Source organism: Bos javanicus, chromosome 7, assembly GCF_032452875.1.
Source record: "Bos javanicus breed banteng chromosome 7, ARS-OSU_banteng_1.0, whole genome shotgun sequence".
Lineage (NCBI taxonomy): Eukaryota > Metazoa > Chordata > Mammalia > Artiodactyla > Bovidae > Bos > Bos javanicus.
The window spans coordinates 60,438,512-60,462,952 of NC_083874.1; the positions used below are offsets into that span (position 1 = coordinate 60,438,512).

A 24,441-nucleotide genomic window follows, 5' to 3' on the forward strand; every position below is an offset into this window, starting at 1 on the left:
ATATTTTAAAAACAACTCAAATTTCTCTGTATTAGCAAATGAAGCTTGATATGTTAACACAAGTATAGTAAAGGGGAAAATGGAAAATGGAAGAGGCAACACAAGTTACTAGAATGATCTAAGCTGAAAGAAAAAAGTAATGTATAAACACATGACTATCTTTTCATAAATTAAATTCAATGTAAATCTAAGCTAATAATATAGAACTATGCAACGTGTACTTATAAAAATGCCCTTCAGTGAATAAACAAATAAAAAGTGGCTCAATAAACCAGCAGTTGGACTTGAGAATGGAAAGCTAGCTAAACTCACAATATATGCAATACAATGAAAAGAATAATGACTCAATCGATGGCCAAAACACAAGTTTCAGTTCTTCCTTTGTCATTTTCTTACCTGCATAAGCCATTTTTGCTCACTGGTAAACATTTTTATACTTATCTATCAAGAGATCTCCTAGTAAATATGAGATTATAAAAGCACTACACAAATATAAGGATTACTTTCATTACAAAAAGCAGTTGCCCAACAGTTATGAAATAACAAACAAGACAATAGCATCTCCTACAACAGTCAGAGCCCTCTCAGCAAAATAATCACAAACTACCTACAACAGCTCAAAACAATGAAGTGTCAAAACCTCAGCACAGTATTTCTCAAAGTGTGGTTCTCTGGTCTTTAGCCTGAATTATCTGAGGTACTTGACAAAAATACACTCGCAAGGCCCATTGCAGTACTGGTCAAACAAATCTGGGGGTGAGGCAGAAAACTTTACATTTTAAACAAGCTCTGAATGTAATTACTATGCATGGCTGATGTTTGAGAAATGTTGACTAAGCAGGATTCACAAGGAGACATAATGGGGTCTCTGCTGACCTCTCCAATCAAGGCAATCTCTGGATAGCTCAGCATGCTGTCTGATGTTAAGGAAAGGTTATGTCCTCACAGTATGAAATTTAGATATCTCTGCCACTAACTTCCAGCAAGGGACAAAGTCACAACTATATGTCAAGCACATGATATATATTCAAAAAGAATGTAGGTCTCACAAAAACTATCTGTTCACTGAAATGTGCCCATTATCTGAAACTGCATAGTACTCACGTACACATGTATTTGTTGAATAAAAGAAAAGAAATGTTTGCTTATTCTCTAGAAAGTACTGTAAAGTTCACTGACACTCTCCAAGAAAAGAACTTTAATTTTCAGAGAAAAAGCCAACATCACTCCCTTCCTTAAGAAGGATACAAAGTATTAATATTTTGAAGGCTTAAAAAATGAAAACACTAGGTTTTCAGTAAGTAGATATATGTGCTCAGATGCTCAGTCAGGTCTGACTCTTTGCGACCCTATGGATTGTAGCCTGCCAGGCTCCTCTGTCCATGAAATTCTTCAGGCAAGAATACTGGAGTGGGCTGCATTTCCTTCTCCAGGGGACCTTCCTGACCCAGGGATCAAACCCAAGTCTCCTTTATCTTCTGTATTGAAACGGAGATTCTTTACCTGCTGAGCCATCAGGGAAGCTTAGTAGTAAGAATAATTTCGATCAAGTGAGAACAAAAAAAAGCAAAATAAGGTAAGTATGCAAATGAAAGACTTTGAAAATTTGGAATTTGAAACAAAATTTACAAAAACTTCATGCTACCACTTTCCAACAAACAAGGCAGTTTTAAATCAGATCGCATCCTCCCCTCACCATAAAAGCCACCTTACATGTAGATAGAATAGTTTGGCAGTGTAGAAAGTGTAACGGGTAAGTAGTACTCAGAGCAGCCTCCAGAGGACCTGAAATATAGGATAGCCTCAATTTCAGGTTAATTTGCAAACACTGTCATTGCACACTTAATGCTGGCACAAATGAAACATGTGATATATACCATGTATGCTTAGTCACTGTCACCATCTTGCTTCCTTAAAAAAAAAAAAAAATTCTCCTGTAGAAAAAATTCCAAGTTTGAGCCAAAAGAAGTTCCAAAAGGCCAACAAACCATGGATAAATACTGAAGCTGACAAAGGTCCACATTAGCAAGCCTTTACTGTGAAATTAACATACATTAGCATTTTGATGGGAGAAGGCAATGGCACCCTACTCCAGTACTCTTGCCTGGAAAATCCCATGGACGGAGGAGCCTGGTAGGCTGCAGTCCACGAGGTCGCTAAGAGTCCGACACGACTGAGCAACTTTCCTTTCACCTTTCACTTTCATGCATTGGAGAAGGAAATGGCAACCCACACCACTGTTCCTGCCTGGAGAATCCCAGGGACGGGGGAGCCTGGTAGGCTTCCATCTATGGGGTCGCAGAGTCGGACACGACTGAAGCGACTTAGCAGCAGCAGCAGCATTTTGATATGTCAGTATCTCTACATCAGGATTCAAAGCTAAATCAACCAGTACAGCCATGTTTCCATTTGTTCACTTAAGAAATACTAGATTTGGTCCAGTGGTTAGGAGTCCGGGCTTCCACTGTTGGGGGGGACCCAGTTTCAATCCCTGGCTGGGTAACAAGGATTCCGTAAGCCACATGGTGTAGCCAAGAAAACCCCAAAACTAAATTAAACCAGAAGTCATACCCTCAAATCAATTAATTCAAAATATGAGGTTAGAAGCCAGGTGTCAATATTTTTTTAAAGTTTTCTAAGTGATTACAACGTGCTATGAAGTTTGTGAACCACTGATACTGTTGAGACAGTAAAGTCTATTCAAATATCACATTAGCTTTGTGACTTTAGGCAAATTAACTATTCTGACTCAACTTACAGAATTCCTGTAATGATTAAATGAGACCATGGGCAATGCCTGGATGTTGGTTCTTTTTTTTTTTTTGGCATGTGGATGGATGCCACTAATTTATATAATGCATTTAAAAAAACTCAAGACCGAGATAGTCTTACAAAATCCCTTTTATAAAGGAAAGCTGACATTCATGATAGAATTCATTCAAGGTTCAAATCTAGATGACACCACAGACAGAACCTAAGTATTGACTCTCAATATAATGCCCTTTCCATTTCCTTTCTTATTGAGGATCAGAAAAATAAAATATAAAAATAAAAATAAAGATCAAATGTACCCTCCAACTAAACATTTTTCTACAGCACTTCTGAAGTCCCTATTAAACATACCCCACTGATGACTATCAGACAAGGAAAAAGCAATATTTTAGTTATTCAGAGGAGGAAAATAAGTAAAGATCTCAACCGCCACTGAGTATCACCAACCCAACTCAGTCATTTTATTAGGTTAGTATACATCATGGTGATAAACATATTACTAACTTGTAGTTGTACATACTGACAAATCAACATCAAATCCAGAAAAATAATGTTACAATAATTCACAAGGTCAATTAAAAAATATATAAAACCTATGTTGTCACAAAATGTCGCCTAACAAGGATTAGCAGTATTAAAAAAAATGAAATATTCTTTATGTCAATAAGGAGGGTGGCTTACAGTGTATGAATTTGTCAAAACTTATTCAATGATACATTAATCTATATATATATACACTACACTGTATGAAAATTACATCTCATTAAAAAGATTCCATTAAGACATGGATCAGTATATGTTATCACTAGTTTTTTCACAATTTTTAAGAGCCACTTGTATCATATAAAAACAGTACAGAAAACATCATTTAGACTAGGTATTCATTTATATTATGAAAGCTATTAAGATGCTCATTTAGCTTCAGAAAACATTCTGTTAAAACTCAAGGACTGATCTTAAAAACAAAATGGAATACAGCTTCCCTGGTAGCTCCGTGGTAAAGAATCCGCCTACCAATGCAAGAGACCAATGCAGGTGTTCCATCCCTGATCTGGAAGATCCCACATGCCTCAAAGAAACTAAGCCTATGTGCCACACACAACCACTGAGCTCGTATGCTGTAGCTACCTAAACCCACCTGACCTAGAGGCCATGCTCCACAACAAGAAGCCTGCACACCGCAACTAGAGTTAACGCCCAACTCTCCGCAACTAGAGGAAAGTTTACCTGCACAGCAACACAGACCCAGCACAGCCAAAAATAAACACACAAAATTATATTTCAAAAAAGAATAAAATGGAATAAGTTAAAAAGATTAAATGAGTTAACATTTGTTTCAAATTCAAATTCTCTTGTACAGACTTCTTGACATTGAAGTTTCTGCTAAACAGGACAGATCGTGAGAAAACCTTAGCAAATCATATCTTAGATACATATTAAGTATTAGATACTGTTTTCTAGTTACTAAGTCATATCCGACTCTGCAACTCCATGAACCGTAGCCCACCAAGCTCCTCTGTACATGGGATTTCCCAAGCAAGAATACTGGAGTGGGTTGTCATTTCCTTCACCAGGGGATCTTCCTGACTGAGGGATCAAACCCATATCTCTGGCATTGACAGGCAGATTCTTTATCACGAAACCAGCAGGGAAGCCCCACAGATTAAGTATACTCAGAAACAAAATGACCTAGCTCTAAAAAATGACTAAAGCCAAGGCAGTAAAATCCACGGACTATACAAATGTTTACAAGTATCACTCCACTTTAAGATACAAATCAATAACGTCCATTAAAGTTCTCATCCAGCAATCCATGGACTCAAAAGGAAGAGAAAGGGTTATAAGAATTATAAGGATCTAATGAGCTTCCTAGTGGCTCAGAAGGTAAAAAATGTGCCTGCAATGTGGGAGAACAAGGTTGTATCCCTGGGTCAGGAAGATCCCCTGGAGAAGAGAATGGCAACCCACTCCAGTATTCTTGCCTAGTGAATCCCATGGACAGAGGAGCCTGGCGTGCTACAGTAACACTTTCACAATTGAGTAACAGTGCAAACAATAGGTTACTTACATTTATCAGTTTTTCTGTATGAGACCAAATGCCATAAAGGAAGGAGGCACAATATAGGTCTGCAGCATCAAGTGAAAATGTGTGGGGTATGTACGCAGACAAAATGTGATCTTGACATAAAGGTGAAAACTGCCCCAAGAAAACTTTAAGTTAGGAGACATCTAGTAAGAAGTACTGAAGAAGACTCAATAGTCTAATCTGTATCATCGAGTGTGGCTATTTCTCAAGTTTCATCCAGCTCCAAATGCTATCTAAGCATCATTCCATTACTAGAAATCCAGCATAAGCCAATGTAAGTACCTTTAGGATATCACAGATTTAGTATATCACAGTTACTCTATGGATTTAGTTACTCTATGAATTAAAATCACATTTCTCATGTGGTGATCTGTAACATTATCTCTCTAACAAAGACATACCCAGTGTAGATGTCATCTTTGTTCTCTGATAACAGTATTAGAACTTATTTACAGGATATATGCTCAGTGCCAAAAAGCTAAGATTAAAATTTAAGCTGCTTTTAACACTGAACAGTAAGGATTAACTTATACTTTACAAATATCTCCCAGGATTTCTGACATTCAGAGAGGGCAAAAAAAGAAAGGGGGGAGGGGTTAAAAAAAAAACCCAGACAACCAAAATTATCCTATGCCCTTTCCCACTTTCTTTATCATATTTTCTATAAAAGTGTCCCCATTAATTTACTTCCTCCTAAATAGTAACTGATGGTTTACCTGATGCAGATAGTATTTTCAAGGTCCTGAGTGGTATCTCACTACTAAAATATCATTCAAAGGTAAGATCTAGACTAAACACCAAACTGTGATGAAATGCTTTCTAGCTACCATCATCTGAAAATAAATCTTAAAATTTCATAGCCACAAGTCCTAAGATCAACTAGGCCAGTGACTTATTTAAGTAGGGAAACTTGTTGAAACAAAACCCTACTTGGGTTTTCCTGATGGCTTAGTGGTACAGAATCCTCCTGCTAATGCAGGGGACACAAGTTCCATCCCTGGTTCAGGAAGAGCCCACATGTCTTGAAGCAACTAAGCCTGCATGCGGCAAATGCTGAAGCCTACACTCTTAGTGCCCAGTGTGCGGCAATAAAAGACGTTGAAGTTAGACGCCTGTGCACCGCAACTAGAGAGTAGCCCCTGCTCACTCCAACTGAAGGCCTACGCACAGCAATTAATGAAGACCCAGCATAGTCAAAAAAATAAAATAACTGCTAAAGACAAAACAAACCCTACCAAAAAGCTCAGTGTGCAAAACTTTTTCCAAGAGAAGAGTAGGAAATTCTCCAAACTTTTCTTTCCAGCACACTTCTACCCCAACAAAATTAGAAAATTACCAACTTGGTAAAATCTTATTTCAAAAAAGAGGAAACTGATATGCCCAAAAAGATTAAGGGACTGACTGACCCCAGATGACTCAGTCCATACCACATGGCGGATTTAGAGAACGTATTTGAAGTGAACAACAGATTTGAATTCAGTTCAAAGTAGCACAAAAAAAGGAGGGTTGTAACAGAAACAAAGTAACTTAAAATGAGCTCCCAGAGGTCAATTCACAAGTCCCAAAGGCTTTTAGTTTCTTAAAAATATCTAGAGACTGAACACCATCCTCCCCTTCTTGCTCTTTATACTCACTGGATGCTGTGCTTCTGCACAACAGATCCCTTAATAAGGTCCTTACAAACTAAGGACTTGATAAGGCAGATATGCTATAATATATAAGCCCGGTAATTTTCAGCCTTTCTTTTAGAATATCCCATAGAATCTTAAGACAACTTTCAGGGTGAGGGTTGATTGAGGGAGGAGGTAGATACTAGTGAGGTCTAGAAATTTAGGTGTCAAATTTCTAATACAATGGGGAATAGACTGCCTTATTTAATAATAATAAAAGCTAATAAGCAATTTAATTTAGTATTTCTCAAGTAAATATTTATTGAGTGTATTTATTGGGCTTCCCAGGTAGTGGTAAAGAATCCGCCTGCCAATGCAGGAGACACAGGAGACACAAGAGACGGGTTCAATCCCTGAGTCGGGAAGATCCCCTACAGCAGGAAATGGCGACTCGCTCCAGTATTCTTCTCTAGAAAATTCCATGGACAGAGGAGTCCATGGGGCCGATAGAGCCAGACATAACTGAGCAACTAAACACAAACACACACGCATATAGTTAATGTGGAAATAGTGGGGAACAAACTAAGCAGAGCAGATGATGTTGCCACCCAAAATAAAGAAAGCTTATGCATAAGTCTTTCTTATCCTTCCCACATCAGTGGACAAACAGTTCTCTCTCATACTTTAAAACCAATGATCCACTTTTTGTTTCTATGTACCTGGACTATACCACTCCTAAAACAAGTTCACTCTTTCCTCACCCTCATTCAATAACTACATTCTGCTTTAGAAACTACTCCCAGTAGCCAGACTTCACTGTTGGACAGCCTCCCTGACCAGTTCACCAAGCTTTCTTCCTTAGAGTCAGTCAGATCCTGAAATCCCATCTCCTCTCCCAAGAAGTCTTAGCTTGAAAGTCAGGTTAATCTCTTTAGCTCCACCCAGTTTGTAACTCCACAATTCCCTCTGCTTTCAAGTTCTGAGAATTTTGCTCACAGGTCAATTTCATTTATTTATGTGGGTAATCACCATATTAACTACTGCCCTCTTTGGTGTATAAGTGCTGTTCTTAAATAAAAGCTACCAAATAAAACTGCACGTACTTAATTTGGAGCTAGCACTGAAAATGCCAGATATTTATTGCTTTTGTGAAAATCATTTTACATTAAATTCAACCTGATTTGTGAAATTTATAAAACCTCCCAGCCTCAAAAGCATTAGGTCAGTGAAGCCAGACACAAATGACCTCATACTGCATGACTGCATTTCCATTTAATTCTAAGAAAAACTAGTAATGGGAAGTAAATCAGCAAGGGCCAGGGTGGAGAGATGAAAATATATGCAAAAGGAAAGAAATTTAAAATTCTTAGGCTAACACAAATTTTTTTATTCTGTGACGAAGAAAGATAGTATTTTACTCAAGGTTTTTCATTTTTCCACAGCAGGGTTTTTTTAATGGATGAGAACCATTAAAAATCTCAAATCTGATCATCTCAGATTTCACATTAATCTTTATCTTGTAAGATAAACCTGGTATTTTCTTCCTAATAATTTATTCTGACTTCCAACCAATAGAAAATTGTATCATTCAATTTCTCCATTAAAAATGTTTATGACCATTGAAAATTTTTTTAAGGATGGTGTGTCTCTGGTTGTTTTCACATCAGAATTAATGTATATAATCCAGTTAATTCAAGATTTGAAGAATAAAAGCTAGGATAGTAAAAGAGGCTACAGTAAATACCATTCCAGTTAATTCTCCACTATATCTGGATCTTCTTGCAAATGTTATTATTAAATAATTGTTGGAAAAGGGCTGGGTCTTAAACTGTGTTTTAGTCTTTATCCTAGGAAGATATTCTTTAATCTTTAAAATCGAACTATTATAAAATCCTTTAATAATTTAAAAGGACCCAATGTCTTCATCTGGTCATCATCTATTCTTATTACTATTTGCCTTCACCAATATCCCATCTCCAAAAAAAAGCTACAATTTCCCAGACGTGAGGAGTTACTGACCAAGTAACTCAACAGGTTAAAGTTACTTGTCAAACTGCGGTTACATGATTAAGCTTCCTTTTAATACAACTGAGTCAATTTCAACATAGTGTTGCTCAAACTGCCTTTGTCATTTCCCACAAAATTTCGTACACAGACTGAAATGCAACAAACATTACCATTCTTTACAGAGTTACTTAACACTTCTGGAAAGGACTATGAGAGATTTTGCATAGTAAACTTAATTTCACATCTCATTTGCTGCAGAGATCACAAACAGGCTGTCACTATGCCATCTCTTTCCTTGAACCTCACCACTGCCTGCGGCTTTATTCTAGGCTTTTCAAAGGTTTAATCAACTCGGAGCCGCCAAAGAGGGAATCCAGGAAGCATAACTTATGAACCCAACCAGTGAAAAGGGCAGGAATATGTGGTTGAGTCACGTCGTTCCGCCATTTTCTAAGCGGAGGAGGAAGACATGTTGGAACAAAAACACAACAAAAGAGCAGCCATTTCCAAGCCAGCTCCAATAGCAACCCGAACTGGCCCAGCCCGGTCACTTCGGCACCCTCAAATCCACTTCGCTGGACAAACCTAAGGAACAGCTGAGGTGAAAGAAAGCAGTAGGCAACCCTTCCGCGTTGGGATCAAAGATGACCTGCATACTTTTCACTGCAAATGAAAGCCTCGGGAAGAATGACGGAAGCTAAACGAAGCAGAGTGTTAACAAAAAACTGAAATCCTAAACTAAGTTGGCAAACTAAAATTTACCGTGATTGTGGTGACTTACGCTTCACAGGAAACCCAGGTAACTCAAATGCCAAGAGCCGGATTCAGCTGGTCCCATTGCCTGCCTCTTACACATTTTCTCCCATTCTGTACTTCCCTCAGAAGATCGCCTGTTCGCTCAAGGATTCTTACCGTATGTGGGGGATGCCAACCCCACCTTGAAGAATCTTATAGAGTTTGCTCTCGTACAGCAACTGGGGATGCCTGGCCTTCTGGGATTCTAGCTTCACTGCCACCTCCTGCAGGGGAAAGAGGGGATGATGGCATCAACATCCTTATGGATTCAATGTCACTTGGGAAAAGGGGGAAACATGAGCACATCTCCAACTCTCGGCTAGAATGTGGTGAGAGGCTGGGAAGAGAAAGATCTCTGTAATTATAAAACGAGGCAACCAGCCTCAAAGGCCTCTTCAGGGGGCAGTGACGAAAGCGGCACGTCCTCTGAAGTATAAGAAAATGATTCATCCAGAAAACGTAATGAGGGTTATGAGTAAACCAGGAGATAGGGAGCTGGCCTAATGGGAACAAGAACCCCAGTCAACTAAAAATACAGGAAGAAAACGAGGGGATCCCAGAAATAAGATTCTGCCGTTCTCACCTTAAACGACGGTTTTTTTAAAGTTCGATTAAGGTGTATTTTTAACAAGCTAGAAAACTTCCTAGTATACCCAACCTTTCTCTCGGGTTCTTTCCTTTTAGGGAAAGACAGCGGGGGAGGTTCCTAAGACAGGAAAACTGGCTCCTTCTGGACTTCCCAGTGCGTGAGTGCGGTGGGAAAAGGCCCGAGAGTTCGCGGGGCGGGGGAGTGAGGACAGGCGCAGCGTAGTCGTGAACCCCACCCCAGGTGATTTACCTCGCCGTTGGTGATGTTGATCGCCAAATAAATGTCCCCGAAGGAGCCAGACCCGATCTTCCGTACCAGTTTATATTTCCCTCCGACAATGAATTCGGCCTTGGAGCCGCTGCTGCTCGCCATCCTGAGAGACGAAGATGGAGGCTGGGGCTAAGCCCCGACACCTCTAAAGGGAGGATGGAGGCCTCTAGGGCTCGACCACGGAAAGGCTGTGGAGAGCGGCAGGAAACAGAAAACGATGGCTCTTTTTCGGCGTTATAGAGCCCAGAATCGGCCAAGGGGAACCTGATCACCAATGCTGTCAGGTTTTTTGGCCAGGCCGCAGATTGTTGAAGGAGTTCTCGTGGTTACCAGGCTGAGCCACTTGTTTCTGGCGGCCGCCGCTGTCCCGCTTTCCCGGCGACGCCGCGGGCTGGAAAAGGAGAGCGGTGAAGCTAGGGCGGCGATACCGCTGCCACCACTGCCGCCGGCTCCCGCCCGGAGGGACCCCTGTCACTCCGCCGACGCCGCCATCTTGTTACTCCGGCTCCAACCAACACAAAATGCCCCCAGTCCCCGGGAGCCGCTTCTTCACAGCGCAGAGCACTGTGGGAAAGGGATCGCGAGCGCTAGCCCCGGAGGGTCGACAGCAAGAGGGAGGGCGGAACCGGATCCGTGAGAGTCGCGGCCCACGCTCTGAACGTCACTCCGTCACCGCCCAATTGCGCACGCGTACTGCAACCCTGCTTACTGCGCAAGCGTGCTGTGGTCTCTTCTCATCCCCGCCCGGGGCCCATTTCCACTTCCGGTCGTCGACTTGCACTCTGAACTACCTGTTAATCACCTCAGACCCGCCTGTTTTCTGAAAGGCCTCGCGGCCCCAAGCCTACAGAGCATATTAGGGAGGAGTCACCTTCATTTTTCTTGGAAGATGGTGCGTCAGGCCTTAAGAGTTGGGTATTGACCTTTGAGGCGGTTTTTAACCTTTTGATCTTTACTGGGGCTACTCCCCCCCAACGGGCCCTTTCCAGTTCAGGATCTTTTGAAAGAGGCTGTCGCCTCTGGTGGAAAGAAAGAGAAAAGCAGGCCTGTACGGGCTGGTTCAGGGCTTGGTGTTTTACCAGTCTAGCTGAGGAGTCTTACTAGAATTCTGCGCTTTAGGGAGAGTTGGATTCCCTATTTTAACAGAGACGAAAAGAGGGAGAGCAGGAATTAACCCTGCCCCTCTAAGTCTTTGTGTTGTTTACCCACTGATACTTGATACCCAAAGGGGGCAAAAATCCGAGTAATGTTAGTGGCCAATACATAATCAATAGAAAATAAGATTTAGAGCCGTGAAAAAACTTGCACATACAAAGGTTATCCTCTTCGCAACCCCCACCCCCACCCCGACAAAGAAACGTGGAAAAATCGTATCTTGGTCTTGTTGAAAACTGCATTCTGGACCGAAAAACAGGGTAGAAATAACTTCATTATAGAACTGACTACGTTTAAAACTTTACACAATAGAATTTTTTTACTAAAAATTGGTCAGAGAATCAAATCTTGAGCACAATTTCATTTAGAAAAATTTAAACTGGGAAAATTGGGCTTGGTAGTAATGATAATCTGAAAAGAAAGCTGCATAATGGTGTTTCATTTGCAATATGAATCAAGCCCTGATGGATGAGTGAATCAAAGCCTCGGTTGTGAAAACTTACATAGAAAATCTATCCCAAATAAGATAATTTTGTAAAAACGGACAAAAATGTAGACTTAGTTGCAGCCTCGATAGCTGATCAAGTAATAATGGGGTTCATCCTGGAAGATATCTTAAGTGGAATTCCTACATGGTACTTTATTTCTGGCTTAAATATTTGTATTCATAAAGCTCTGACCTAAATGTCTTGAATTTGATAACGGAAAAAAGACTAAGATTTAACGTGAAGTTTTCGCAATAACAAAACCCAAGCCACCTGACTCCCAATTCAGCACTGTTGGACAGCCTCCTTTGGTGATTCTACGTGTGTCTGGTTTACTTTAAATTCTCTGCTGTCAGGATTCTGGTGTTTGTTTGTTTGTTTTTAAGTCAAGTTTAAGCATCCTGAATTTTTCAAGTTTCCAAAGATAGCTATTATTCTGCTGATTTTTTTTACCACAGCCATCCAAAATTTAATGGATTCCTCAGCTTGAAGAGTTCCCTATATAAGGGGTGGAGGATACATTTAAAGAATTCCCCCCCCCCCCCAGTAGAGAGGACACAAATGCTCAGCTGGGGGTTGGGGGATAAGGATATGCGTGAAGTGGACCAGATTAGGGATTCCTAGAGGTCTCTGTGTGGACAGGGGCAAGTCCAGCAAAGTTTTCCATGAGATACCTAGAAAAAAGCAGGATAATGCATTTTTTCATTTATCTAATTTCAAGTTATGCTTCTGAGATTTTATCTTATGTATGTGTTGTTAAAGTGCCCTTTTATAAAATGGTCCTGATGGTAGATGGTTGTTTTGTTAATATCCTTGTTTGGCAAAACTAAATGTTCACACTTTATGTCTGCCTTACCCCACCCCCTTTTTAAACCTTTTATAAGCTTTTGAAATGCCGAGCTCTGGGACTCCCTAGTCTAAATAACTTTTAGAAGCCCTTTCACCTGGAGAGTCTGTTGTTTTATGTGAATATTTGGTGTGTCTCCTCACTTGTTTCCTGCCTTCTGCAATCACTATTCCAACACTGACACTACTCCAGCAAAATGTACTGGAATATTGCCAGTGGTTATAGCCTTTTTTAGATGTGATTTCAATTGAAAATCTTAAGATTTAAATTTATTAGGTTAAGAAGGGCAAAAGTTGGGGTTTTTTAATGTAGAAATGGAAGTTTTAGGTGTTGGCTACGAATTCAGCCTTCTCCTAAAATGAAGTGTTGTTTGTGGTAACTTTCAGCCTCAGTAATTGAAGGATTACCTGTTTGGGTGGTATTTTAATTACAAATAAATCATTCTGTTGTTTTGAATCAGCAGCAGTTTTAGCATAATAGAGGAAGTCTTCTACAATGTGCCAAAATGTAATTCCTAACTCCTGGGTCAACTGAATTCACCAAAAATATAGTGTAAAGTGGGCTTCCCTGGTGGCTCAGACAGTGAAGAATTTGCCTGCAATGCAGGAGACCCAGGTTCAATCCTTGGGAAGATCCCCTGGAGAAGGGAATGGCAACCCACTCCAGTATTCTTGCCTGGAGAATTTCATGGACAGAGGAACCTGGTGGGCTACGGTTCATGTGGTCACAAAGAGTCAGACACCACTAAGTGACTTATCACTTTCACGTTTTCATAATTTATTTAAGACCTTGAATGAAATTTTTGAGATCACCTATTTCAATAATCTTTTTTTTGCCCATGCCATGAGTGGGACCTTAGTTCCCTGACCAGGGATCAAACCTGTGCCTCCTACAGTGGAAGCATGACGTCCTAACCACTGGATAACCAGCTAATTCCCAATAGTCATATTTTTAAATGTTTTGCAGTCTACACAGTGCTTTCACACATTTTAGTTGTGCCCAACTAGGATAAAGTGGCTTGCCCCACATTGTACAGATCTTAGTGGCAAAGGAAGGATTAGAACCCCAACCTCTAACTGAAAGAAAAGAATTAAAAGGGTAGAAAGTGAATTGGAACAATCATGCCCTGGTGATTGATTTACTTCTGTTTTCAGAGAGATGTCCAGATAAATTGAAAACTTTTTTAAACCACAATGTTTATGCAAAGGTCACTGGTAACCGGAGTATGTTTTAAGTAAAGTGATAAAGATAAGCATAAGAGGTGTAGATTGCTGCAGTAAGAAAGAAAGAAAAACATAAGGGCAAGGACTTCCTGGTGGTCCAGTGGCTAAGACTATGTACTCCTTATGCAGGGGGCCCAAATTCAATCCCTGGTCAGAGAACTAGATCCCACATGCCGCAACTAAAGATCCTGCATGCCACGACTAAGACTACTGTGCAGCCAGATAAATATTTAAAAAAAGGGGGGCGGGCAACCTGTCCATCTCTAGGGTTGTTTGGTACCAATAAGAAGAAAAATGGAATGGCTTAGAATATGTCAAATGCTGCTTCAGGTGTTTTAACTGTTACAGAGCTTTGTGTATAATCAGTATCAGATAAGGGAGTTAATGAGGTGACTGCACACTTAGGAACATTAGAAATGTCTTATTGGATCTATTCAGTCTTTTTTCTAGTCTTTGACAATGGCAGCAATTTCTGTCTTCCTTTCTGGTCTTAGTTCCTATTCTCCCCTTCTGCATTATTCACAAGCTTTTGTGAAAGTGTATAGCTGCATCTATGATAGCAACTTCAAACACTTTTGAGACTTTCTGCAAACATTTCTTTTTATGGCGTTCAGTTCAGTTCAGTTCAGTCGCTCAGTTGTGTCCGACTCTTTTCGACCCTATGAATCGCAGCACGCCAGGCCTCCCTGAATTTATCTCGATTAATTTAATTCTTTGAACACATCTGTGGTTTTGACCCATATGGCTTCAAGATTCTAAAATTGGTATCTTCCATATATGTTACCCAGTGAACTTTTACACATATCAAATGTTGAATTCTCTTTTCCTTATAAAAGTAACAAGTATTCATTTGAAAAATTTAGATAAATCAGAAAAAAAAGAAATAAAAACGTATAGAGATAATGATGAAATGTTAATTTGCTGTATATAAATGGCCAGTATTTTTTTCAATGTGTGTTCTGTGTCTATTTATATGTATCTTGAATGTGTGTGCATTTATCAACACACATGTATAGCACTGCAGAATCGATGCTTTTGAATTATGGTGCTAGAGAAAACTCAAGAGCCCCTTAGATTGCATGGAGATCAACCTATCAATCCTGAAGGCAATCAGCCCTGAATATTCATTGAGAAGGACTGATACTGAAGCTGAAGCTCCAATACTTTGGCCACCTGATGTGAAGAGCTGACTCATTGAAAGGGACCTTGATGCTGGGAAAGATTGAGGGCAGGAGGAGAAGGGGGCAATAGAGGATAAAATGGTTGGATGGCGTCATCAACACAACAGACATGAGTTTGAGCAAACTCCGGGAGGTAGTGAAGGACAGGGAAGCCTGGCGTGATGTACTCTGTGGAGTCGAAAAGAATCAGACACGACTTAGCAACTAAACAACCACAACAACAACATGTGTACATATGTATATTTTATTTCTAAAAAATTTGCAACAAGTACTCATAGTGCACATTCAGTTTGAAGATGGGATTTTCACTTAATGATTTGCTGCAGACATATTTCTCTGTAACTAGTTTTCCAAAATATGATTTTGTAAAAACTGTAAAATTTTTAATTGGAGGATAATTGCTTTACAATACTGTGTAGGTTTCTGCCATGCATCAACAAGAATCAGCCATAGGTATATATATATGTCTGCTAAAATATGATTTTTAGTGTCTGCATATTAAATATGTATCATATTGCTAGAACTGCATTTACCAATCCTAATGGAGTATTTTAGTTATTTCCAAAATCTTGCTAGTATAAACAATTTCAGTGAATATTCCTATAGCTAAATCTTTGCCCACATCCAGAATTAATTGGTTAGAATTTGTTTTTAGAAATGCTAAAGTCTTAAAATCCCTTATATCATAAACAACTCCTAATTCTGTTTTGGTCATTTGTGATGAATAAGTATTGAATAAGAATTTGTGGGCTATTCTATCTTTTCATTATTTAGATTTATCTTAAAAGTTTAAATCCTTATCATTTCATTCTGTCCTTGAAAGAGGTTGTAAGATTCTTTTCTGACTAGTCATTGTTATTAATTAGATTTTTCTTTTTTCACAACTCCCCTACTCCCTTTCCCATTCATTTCAAAATCTCAAGAATTTTGTAAATCTGTGGTTTACAAGTCTGTACTCATAAGACTGAAAATGTCCCTTTTATGGACACAGCCAGCAGGACACATTTGTTCCCAATTGGTGAAGCAATTGCTTTCTTCAGCTATGTAGATTTATTTGAAGGAAGGGGGCAAATTAGTTTCCTGTAAGAGTGGCTAAGTCGTGTCCGGCTCTTTACAACCCCATGGACTGTAGCACGCCAGGTTTCCCTGTCCTTCACTCTCTCCTGGAGCTTGCCCAAACTCATGTCCATTGAGTTGGTGATGCTATTCAACTGTCTCATCCTCTGTCGCTCCCTTCTCCTGCCCTCAATCTTTCCCAGCATCAGGGTCTTTTCCCGTGAGTCGCCTCTTTGCATCAGGTAGCCAAAGTGTTGGAGCTTCAGCATCAGTTCCTCCAGTGAATATTCAGGGTTGATTTCCCTTGGGAGTGACTGGTTTGATCTCCTTGCTGTCCAAAGGACTCTCAAGAGTCTTCTCCAGCACCACAATTTGAAAACCATCAATTCTTTGGTGCTCAGCCTTCATTTATGGTCCAACACACATCTGTACTGACTACTGGAAAAACCAGCTATGAGTGTGTTAGTCACTCAGTTGTGTCCGACTCTTTATGACCCTGTGGACTGTAGACTGCCAGGTTCTTCTGTCCATGGGATTTCCCAGGCAAGAATCCTGGAGTGGGTTGCTACTCCCTTCTCCAGGGGATCTTTCTGACCCAGGGATCAAACCTGGGTCCCCTGAAATGCAGGCAGATTTTTTACCATCTGAGCCACCAGGGAAGCCCCATACATGACTACTGGAAACACCATAGCTTTGACTATAAAAGACTTTGTCAGCAAAGTGATGTCTCTGCTTTCTAATACGCTAATCTAATCTAGGTTTGTCATAACTTTTCTTCCAAGGAGCAAGTGTCTATTAATTTTGTGGCTGCAATCACTGTCTGCGGTGATTTTGGAGCCCAAGAAAATAAAATCTGTCCTTGTTTCCACTTTTCCCCATCTATTTGCCATGAAGTAATGGAACTGAATTTAGAAATAATGGCAATCAAAGGATCCTCAAAATCAAGAATATAGTTAACTAAGTGTGAAAAACAGGATAATCTCATATATGTTCAAATCTCTAATATTTTGCATGAGTTCAAGTATTCCCACAGATATAAAAGTGTATTCTCACAAAAATGAATATGCAGGTCTTAGAGATGGGAAAGAATTCAAATTGTCACTGTTCCAAAAGTGAGATTAACCCAGACTTTAGTACAGAGGTATTTTAAATGCTTGAGTTGGGCTTCCATGGTGGCTCAGACAGTGAAGAATCCACCTGTAATGTGGGAGACGTGGGTTCCATCCCTGGGTTGGGAAGATCCCCTGGAGGAGGGCATGGCGACCCACTTCAATATTCTTGCCTTGAGAATCCAAGTATGAAAAACAGAATAATCTCATATATATTCAAATCTCTCATTTTGCATGAGTTTAGGTATTCCCACAGATGTAAAATTATTCTCACAAAAATAAATATGCAAGGTCTTAGCGATGGGGAAGAACTTAAACTGTCAGTGTTCCAAAAGTGAGATTAACCCAGACTTTAGTACAGAAGTATTTTAAATGCCTAAGTCAGGCATTTCACTGTGCTTCCTTGGAAGAGAAGGCCTCCTTTGCCACCTATTATGAGTAAAATGTTGCCGTCTACATTTCAGAGTAGCCAGGAACCTGAAGTTTTCCTAACTTTAACAAGAGATCCTGGAAACAGTACTAGAGTAGTGGACCCTTATTTTATTCTTAAAAAGTAATTTGGGGTGGGACAGGAGAAGCCAGATTGAATATCCTTTTATTTGGCTTTTGAAGGGCTGGGTTAAATAGTTTAAGGAAACGTATCTTGATCTGACCTAAGTATTCAGAAGAACTGAATCTTAGTTACGACTCTACCTTAAATGTTTTCTGAGGCTTCCATGTTGTAGTTTCTAAAAAGAGAAGTCAGATACTAAAGATCTTTATAGGTTTAAGAAACGTTGTACTATTTACTAAAGATGATTCCTGTATTTTGAAGCAGAAGGAAGAAATTAATATACTCATCTCCTGTCGTAGCTTCTTAAAATCCAGATAATATATAACATCCTGATGGGCAGGTCCTTACCCGTTCTCCTTAATATTTGTCAGAAAAATAAAATTCTCTAACAGTGAAACACATGGCAATGGATAGATAGTTAGAAACCAGAAGAGATCCCCAAATTAGAAGAGTTTGGGAAATATCTTTTATTTGAAATATTTAAGAAACAGAATTAAATAATTCTCCCTGGAGGTGGAAGGGGAGCCTTACTTAAATGACCTCTGTAGGTCCCTTTTAGTCTAAAAAAATCCCCACTTAGATTCTCTTCAGGGAAAGCACAAAATGATTTAACTCTTCAACACAGCCTTATTCTTGGCAAGGTTGAAATTCAACAGTGAAAATCAAGGAAAATTTGTTTCATATTCTCTTTAAGATTGTTTCCACCAACCCAACGCTTCCCTCTCAGACTTGCTTTGAAATAATGCCTGAGGCTTTAACTCATTTGTCTGCCATGAACATTCTGCAATGTAATAATTGAATGCCAGAGATGTGTCCTGACAGGAAATTCAAATCATTGATGTTCAATGCACAGGTTAAAGACCTTGCCAAGGCCAGACCTTGAAGGGCACTGTGTAAGTTGAAATGCCTAGGTTCCCCCTGAGTTCCCCACTTCACCCCCATTTATCTTGTTCTGGTCAGTCTATCTGACCTAGCAGTATTTACCTATCAAATTATATTTTACAATTTCTATTTTAATAACAAACTATTAATTCCTGGACACGCACTGTCATGCATGGCATTTGGGGATATTTGTGTAGCTACCTTTTATTTGTAAGAATTTCTTCAGCGTTTTGGGGTTTCTGACGTTGCTCTGTCCCTTTTCTCAGCCTCTTTTCTTTTCCCTTGCATTGTTCATTAGCAAGGGCATGAAACCCTGCTCCCAATGACTCATTATTACTCACCATAGTAATCTACTTTTCTTTGTGAGGCTCAGTTCAGAAGATGCTTGAGTTGCCATTCCTGAGAACAGGTCCTAAGAGCACATCCTGTTAACTCTCATCTCTCCATGCTAATGCCAAGAAGCACTGATACTGATCACAGAAAGTCGAACAGCTGCTTCATTTGATGTTGGCCAAGCCTGACACCACTGCAAGATGACTTTCTGCAGTAAGCAGAGACCAGGATCTGATTGGGGGGAAAAAAAAGAACTCTGGATTGTAGGCTCCTAATCCACAAAGCAAAGGAAATCAAATTGTATTTATAGAGCCCTAGAAAGGGCTCATAAAATTCATAAAGTAATTTGTCATACGCTAAATTGTACTTTTCATGACCAGTTTTAGAGATAGGTAAATCATCCCTTGTTATATATGAAACCGAGGAAGGCCCTGTGGAGCTTCCAGACACAGAGGACCTTTTGTCCCCTGTTTTGTATAGGCAAGATTCCATGACCTTCCCTGAGTTCCAAAGTGCAGATTCGAACCAGTTGCCAATTAAGGGAGGAGCAGCCAAGAAACTATCTGAATCAAGATTAAAGGGACTAGAGAATCTCATCAAGATTAGAGACTGGACCACGTGAGATGAGATTAAGGGCGTGCAAACCCTACTGTCATCCTAATCTTGTCAGAGACCTCACCCTTAAACCATTGTTATAAAACCTTTATCATATCCTCCGCAGGTTGAGACATAGATTTTTGAGGCAGACGCTCAGTGTGTCTCCCTTTGCCTGTTAAAACATCACCCAAAGCTGTCTCCAAGATTAGATTCGGCACCATACAGAGAGACTGAGCTTTCAGTAACGTGTTCATCTTGTGTCTGAGAAAGCTGAAGCTCTGGAGAGGTCTGGTGACTTACCCAACAGCTCTAGCTTTTGTGAACTCCCTAAGATCCTGGAAAAGAGAAGCAGATGTTTTTCAAGAAAGTTTATGAAACTTCTGTTTTTAAGGTGCACATTAATGGGACCCAAACTCTCTTGCATTTGCACCTCACTTCTTGAAATTATGTACATGTCCTCTAGAATTTGCTTGGGCAAATCTTTATCGATGGGCATTGGAAACCCCTTGGTTTCTGCATTGAAGCCGTTCCAGTTTTGTCAATGGCACCCCACTCCAGTACTCTTGCCTGGAAAATCCCACAGATGGAGGAGCTTGGTAGGGTGCAGTCCATGGGGTCGCTAAGAGTCGGAGATGACTGAAGCGACTTCACTTTCACTTAAGATCCATAGTAATCCCTGTTCTTTCTCACACTTAGCGTGTCCTGTTCAGACCCTTGGTGCCTGCTGTAGATCTGGATAGGGACTATATTAGCAGTCACTACCTCAGTGGATGTACAGTTGACTTAAATCATCCCCCTCCAGCTGATTGACCCAGCCCATCTTCAGCTCAACTGACCTCTCGGCGTCAGAGTTCTGTCACTTGAGCTCAAGCAGGATCCGGGTCCTGACTTCCATCTGTGTCTGAACTACAGTTTTGAGGGCTGACACCCATCTCCTCCATGTCTGATGTTACGAGGATCAGTGAACCAGTTGACAGCTCAAATCCTATAGTCTTTGGCTGTACAACTGGTTCATTGACCCTGGCTACCTGACCTCAATTATTTACCTCCAGTCATTCCTCCTTGACGGAGAAGGCAATGGCACCCCACTCCAGTACTCTTGCTTGGAAAATCCCATGGATGGAGGAGTCTGGTAGGCTGCAGTTCATGGAGTCGCTAAGAGTTGGACACAGCTGAGCGACTTCAGTTTCACTTTTCACTTTCATGCATTGGAGAAGGAAATGGCAACCCACTCCAGTGTTCTTGCCTGAAGAATCCCAGGGACAGGGGAGCCTGGTGGGCTGCCGTCTATGGGGTTGCACAGAGTCAGACACGACTGAAGCGACTTAGCAGCAGCAGCATCCCTCCTTGACAGCGATGCATACGTTTACCTCACTAGTGTTAATTACTTCTGCCTCTCCCTCTTTCATATTCTAAAGCCAACTGACGTATTTAAATGTTAGTCCCCAATCAGACTTTCCAGACCCTCTTTACTTTCTCTCAGACCCTGAACCTGATCTGAACTCCTAAGACTGCTTCTTATCCGTGTTCTTCTAGGCTAGGCAAATGATAGACCCTTCTAACCTATATGAAACTTGTATTTTTAATATTTTCTTTTGTTGCTTAGAATTTCAAATTCTTGACCTTCTTAGCTTATATTTTCTTGGCCCACACTATGTCACTGGTTACCATACCTTCTGCTTAGTTGAAATGGGATATGTAAAACCACTGTGTTAAAGCCATAAACCTTATACAAATGTATCCTGCTGTTGTTATTAGGCAATTCAAGTCAGAGGTGTTTCTAACCTTTCTGGTGGAGGAAGACAGGCTGTCAGCTGAAACAGGAACTTAACAGTTATCGCCCAAACCAAAAATAAGACAAGTGTAACAACTATGACACTACTCCATCTGAATTCTTTATGTAGTTGATTCCTTCTGACAAGGTCGCCAACACAGGCATTTAAGATGTGTCATAGAAAACAGAAATAAAATATTCTAGGCTATTCTAAAGGTCTCAGAATCATTCCTCTAATCAACCTGAAGATACTGAGTTACTAGATGGCACCTACTCTGATTGACTTTCCCATGCCAAGGTAATAATTACTTTCAATGTTTATACAGCATTATTTACAGTCTTGTTCTTATCCATCTTATCTTCTGCCAAAAAAAAAAAAAATGTTTTTCTGGGGAAAATAATTTCATTATTTTAAATTTTTAGGTGGTGTGACTGAGCCCCAGAGATTTTAGTTAACTTGCCTAAGTGCACTAAATGACTTAAGAGTGCATTTTATACTTGAACTCAGATTTTTATTCTCACTCTAAAGAATCTGCTTTTTTTATTTCTCTAGCCCATGCATCTCAGAACTGTAAAACATCCTGGGAAGGAAACTGCTCATTTATTTCAAGATTAAGTAAAGATATAAAAGCAGATATCCACTTAACAGATCACATAATATGCCTCAGAAAGGTATGTTCAAGTATCCACACCAGATTATGGTTTTCAATAATTATACAATGCTGCCATCTTGTGGATATGCTGGCTTCTATGGCCCAGAATCAGCTAGTTGGATCTGAGCATTCAACTGCCCAGGAAAGGGCTGGAGTTGAGGAACTTAGAATAACATTTGAGGGGCCAAGTAAGTGTTAGAAGTTTGAGCAAACCTATTGTGCTTTCTGCACAATACCAGGGGCTTCCTCTATGACTCAGTGGGTTTGATCCCAGGGTGGGAAGGATCCCCTGGAGGAGGAAATGGCAACCCACTGCAGTATTCCTGCCTGGGAAATCGCATGGACAGAGGAGCCTGTGGGCAACAGTCTGTGGAGTCGCAAAGAATCAGACATGACTGAACACACACACACATTGTACTTTCTGAACAAGATCAAACATTGTTAATATTTGAATGCTCTGGACACGACTGAATGACTAACACATATGATATAAAGTTAGTGCATCTTATATTACCTGTTAAGGGGATAAGAGAGAAAAAAAAAACAAAGATATATCTTTTTCATATGGATAACCAGTTATTCTTGCATCACTGGTTGAAAAACTTTCTTCTCCTTGTCTTAGTTTGAGATGCTATAACAAAATACCATAGATCTGGAGGCTCTCATGGATCTGGAAGCTGAAAGTCTGAGATCTGGGTTCCAGCAAAGTCAGCTTCTGGTGAAGGCCTTCTTCCAAGTTGGCATACTTGTATTTTCACATGGCAGAAAGCAGTTACAGATTGTCAAGAAAAGTAAACATCACACAAGGACTTTGCTTCCTCTCTGAGGAAAGAGTTAACATATTTTCAGTTGTATACAACATGTATCATGGGAGGTGGAAGTATGACCTTGATATTGTCTTTATTTGGAGATAAGTATGGTTTAAGGGGAGAAGGCAATGGCAACCCACTCCAGTACTCTTGCCTGGAAAATCCCATGGACGGAGGAGCCTGGTAAGCTGCAGTCCTTGGGGTCACTAAGAATCAGATATGACTGAGCGACTTCACTTTCCCTTTTCACTTTCATGCTTTGGAGAAGGAAGTGGCAACCCACTCCAGTGTTCTTGCCTGGAGAATCCCAGGGACAGGGGAGCCTGGTGGGCTGCCATCTATGGGGTCACTCAGAGTTGGACATGACTGAAGCGACTTAGCAACAACAGCAGCATGGTTTAAGGAGATGCATGTGTGTGCCAAGTTGACAAGGGATGAACTTGTGATAATAAATTTTATGTGTTATCTCAGCTGGGCCATAGTACCCAGATATTTGCTCAAACATTATTTTGGATGTTTATGTGAAGGTATTTTGGGGGAATGAAATTAATATTTAAGTAGGTGGACTTTGAGTAAAGCAAAATACCCTCCATAATATGAGTGGGCCGCATCCAGTCATTTGAAGGTCTTCATAGAAAAAAGATTGACATCTCCCAAGCAAGAAGGAGTTACAGAAGACAGCTTTGGAACTCTTTGCAACCCTTCCTGGGTCTCAATCTGCTGGTCTACCCTGCAGATTTTGAATTTATCAAGTTTTCACAATCACATGAGCTAATTCATTAAAATAAATCTCTCTCTTTGTCGTCCCCCCACCCTTCCACCCCATCCTGTTGGTTCTTTTTCTATAATGCATTCCTTCACTTTATTCAGGTCACTGCTAAAATGTTCTCTTCTTAGAAACACTTTTCATAACCAAATTATTTAAAATAGGCCCTTACATATGCCCCCTTGCCACACCTAGTTACTTTTCAGCTCTTTATTTTCCTTCAAGCATTTACTAGTCTCTAAAATTATATATATACATGTATATATGGAAGAAAGTGTGAAAGTGTTAATTGCTCAGTCATGTCTGACTCTTTGCGACCTGCCAGGCTCCTCTGTCTGTATAATTCTCCAGGCAAGAATACTGGATTCTTTTCTTCTTGAGGAGGAACCTCATTTTCTCCTCCAGGGAATCTTCCCAACCCAAAGATCGAACCTGGGTCTCCTGCATTGCAGGCAGATTCTTTACCATCTGAGCCACCAGATGGTGGCTGCTAGTGGTAAAGAACCTGTCTGCCAATGCAAGAGACGTGGAGACATAAGAGACACAGTTTCGATCTCTGGGTTGGGAAGATCCCCTGGAGGAGGGCATGGCAACCTACTCCAGTACTCTTGCCTGGAGAATTCCAAGGAGCTTGGCAGAGGAGCTTGGCAGGCTGCAAACCATAGGGTCACAGAGTTGGACATGACTGAAGTGACTTAGCATGCGTGTGATATATATCCCTGGTAGCTCAGATGGTAAAGAATCTGCCTGCAATGCAGGTAACCTAGATTTGATCCCTGGGTTGGGGAGATCCCCTGGAGAAGGAAATGGCAACCCACTCCAGTATTCTTGCCTGGAGAACTCCATGGACAGAGGAGTCTGGTGGACTATAGTCCATGGGGTTGCAAAG

The 24,441-nt window shown here is 40.4% G+C and overlaps 1 protein-coding gene across 13 annotated transcripts in view; it reads right to left on the reverse strand.

Annotated features, from left to right (window-relative positions):
* Window positions 1-10,816, reverse strand: part of CSNK1A1 (casein kinase 1 alpha 1) — a 49,600-nt gene extending 38,784 nt beyond the window's left edge. For 4 of the 13 annotated variants that reach the window (XR_009737643.1, XM_061423992.1, XM_061423995.1 and 1 more), the window contains exons 1-2: window positions 10,109-10,773; window positions 9,388-9,494 (exon numbers count right to left, since the gene is read on the reverse strand). Coding sequence is in view for 12 of the 13 variants with exons in the window: in XM_061423992.1 (XP_061279976.1) it covers window positions 9,388-9,494; window positions 10,109-10,231 (230 nt within the window). In the remaining variant the exon portion in view is untranslated. Of the gene's footprint in view, window positions 1-9,387; window positions 9,495-10,108 lie in introns of all 13 variants that reach the window. The other 9 variants (XM_061423996.1, XM_061423993.1, XM_061423997.1 and 6 more) reach the window with 5 other exon arrangements.
* Window positions 10,817-24,441: the final 13,625 nt, after the last annotated feature.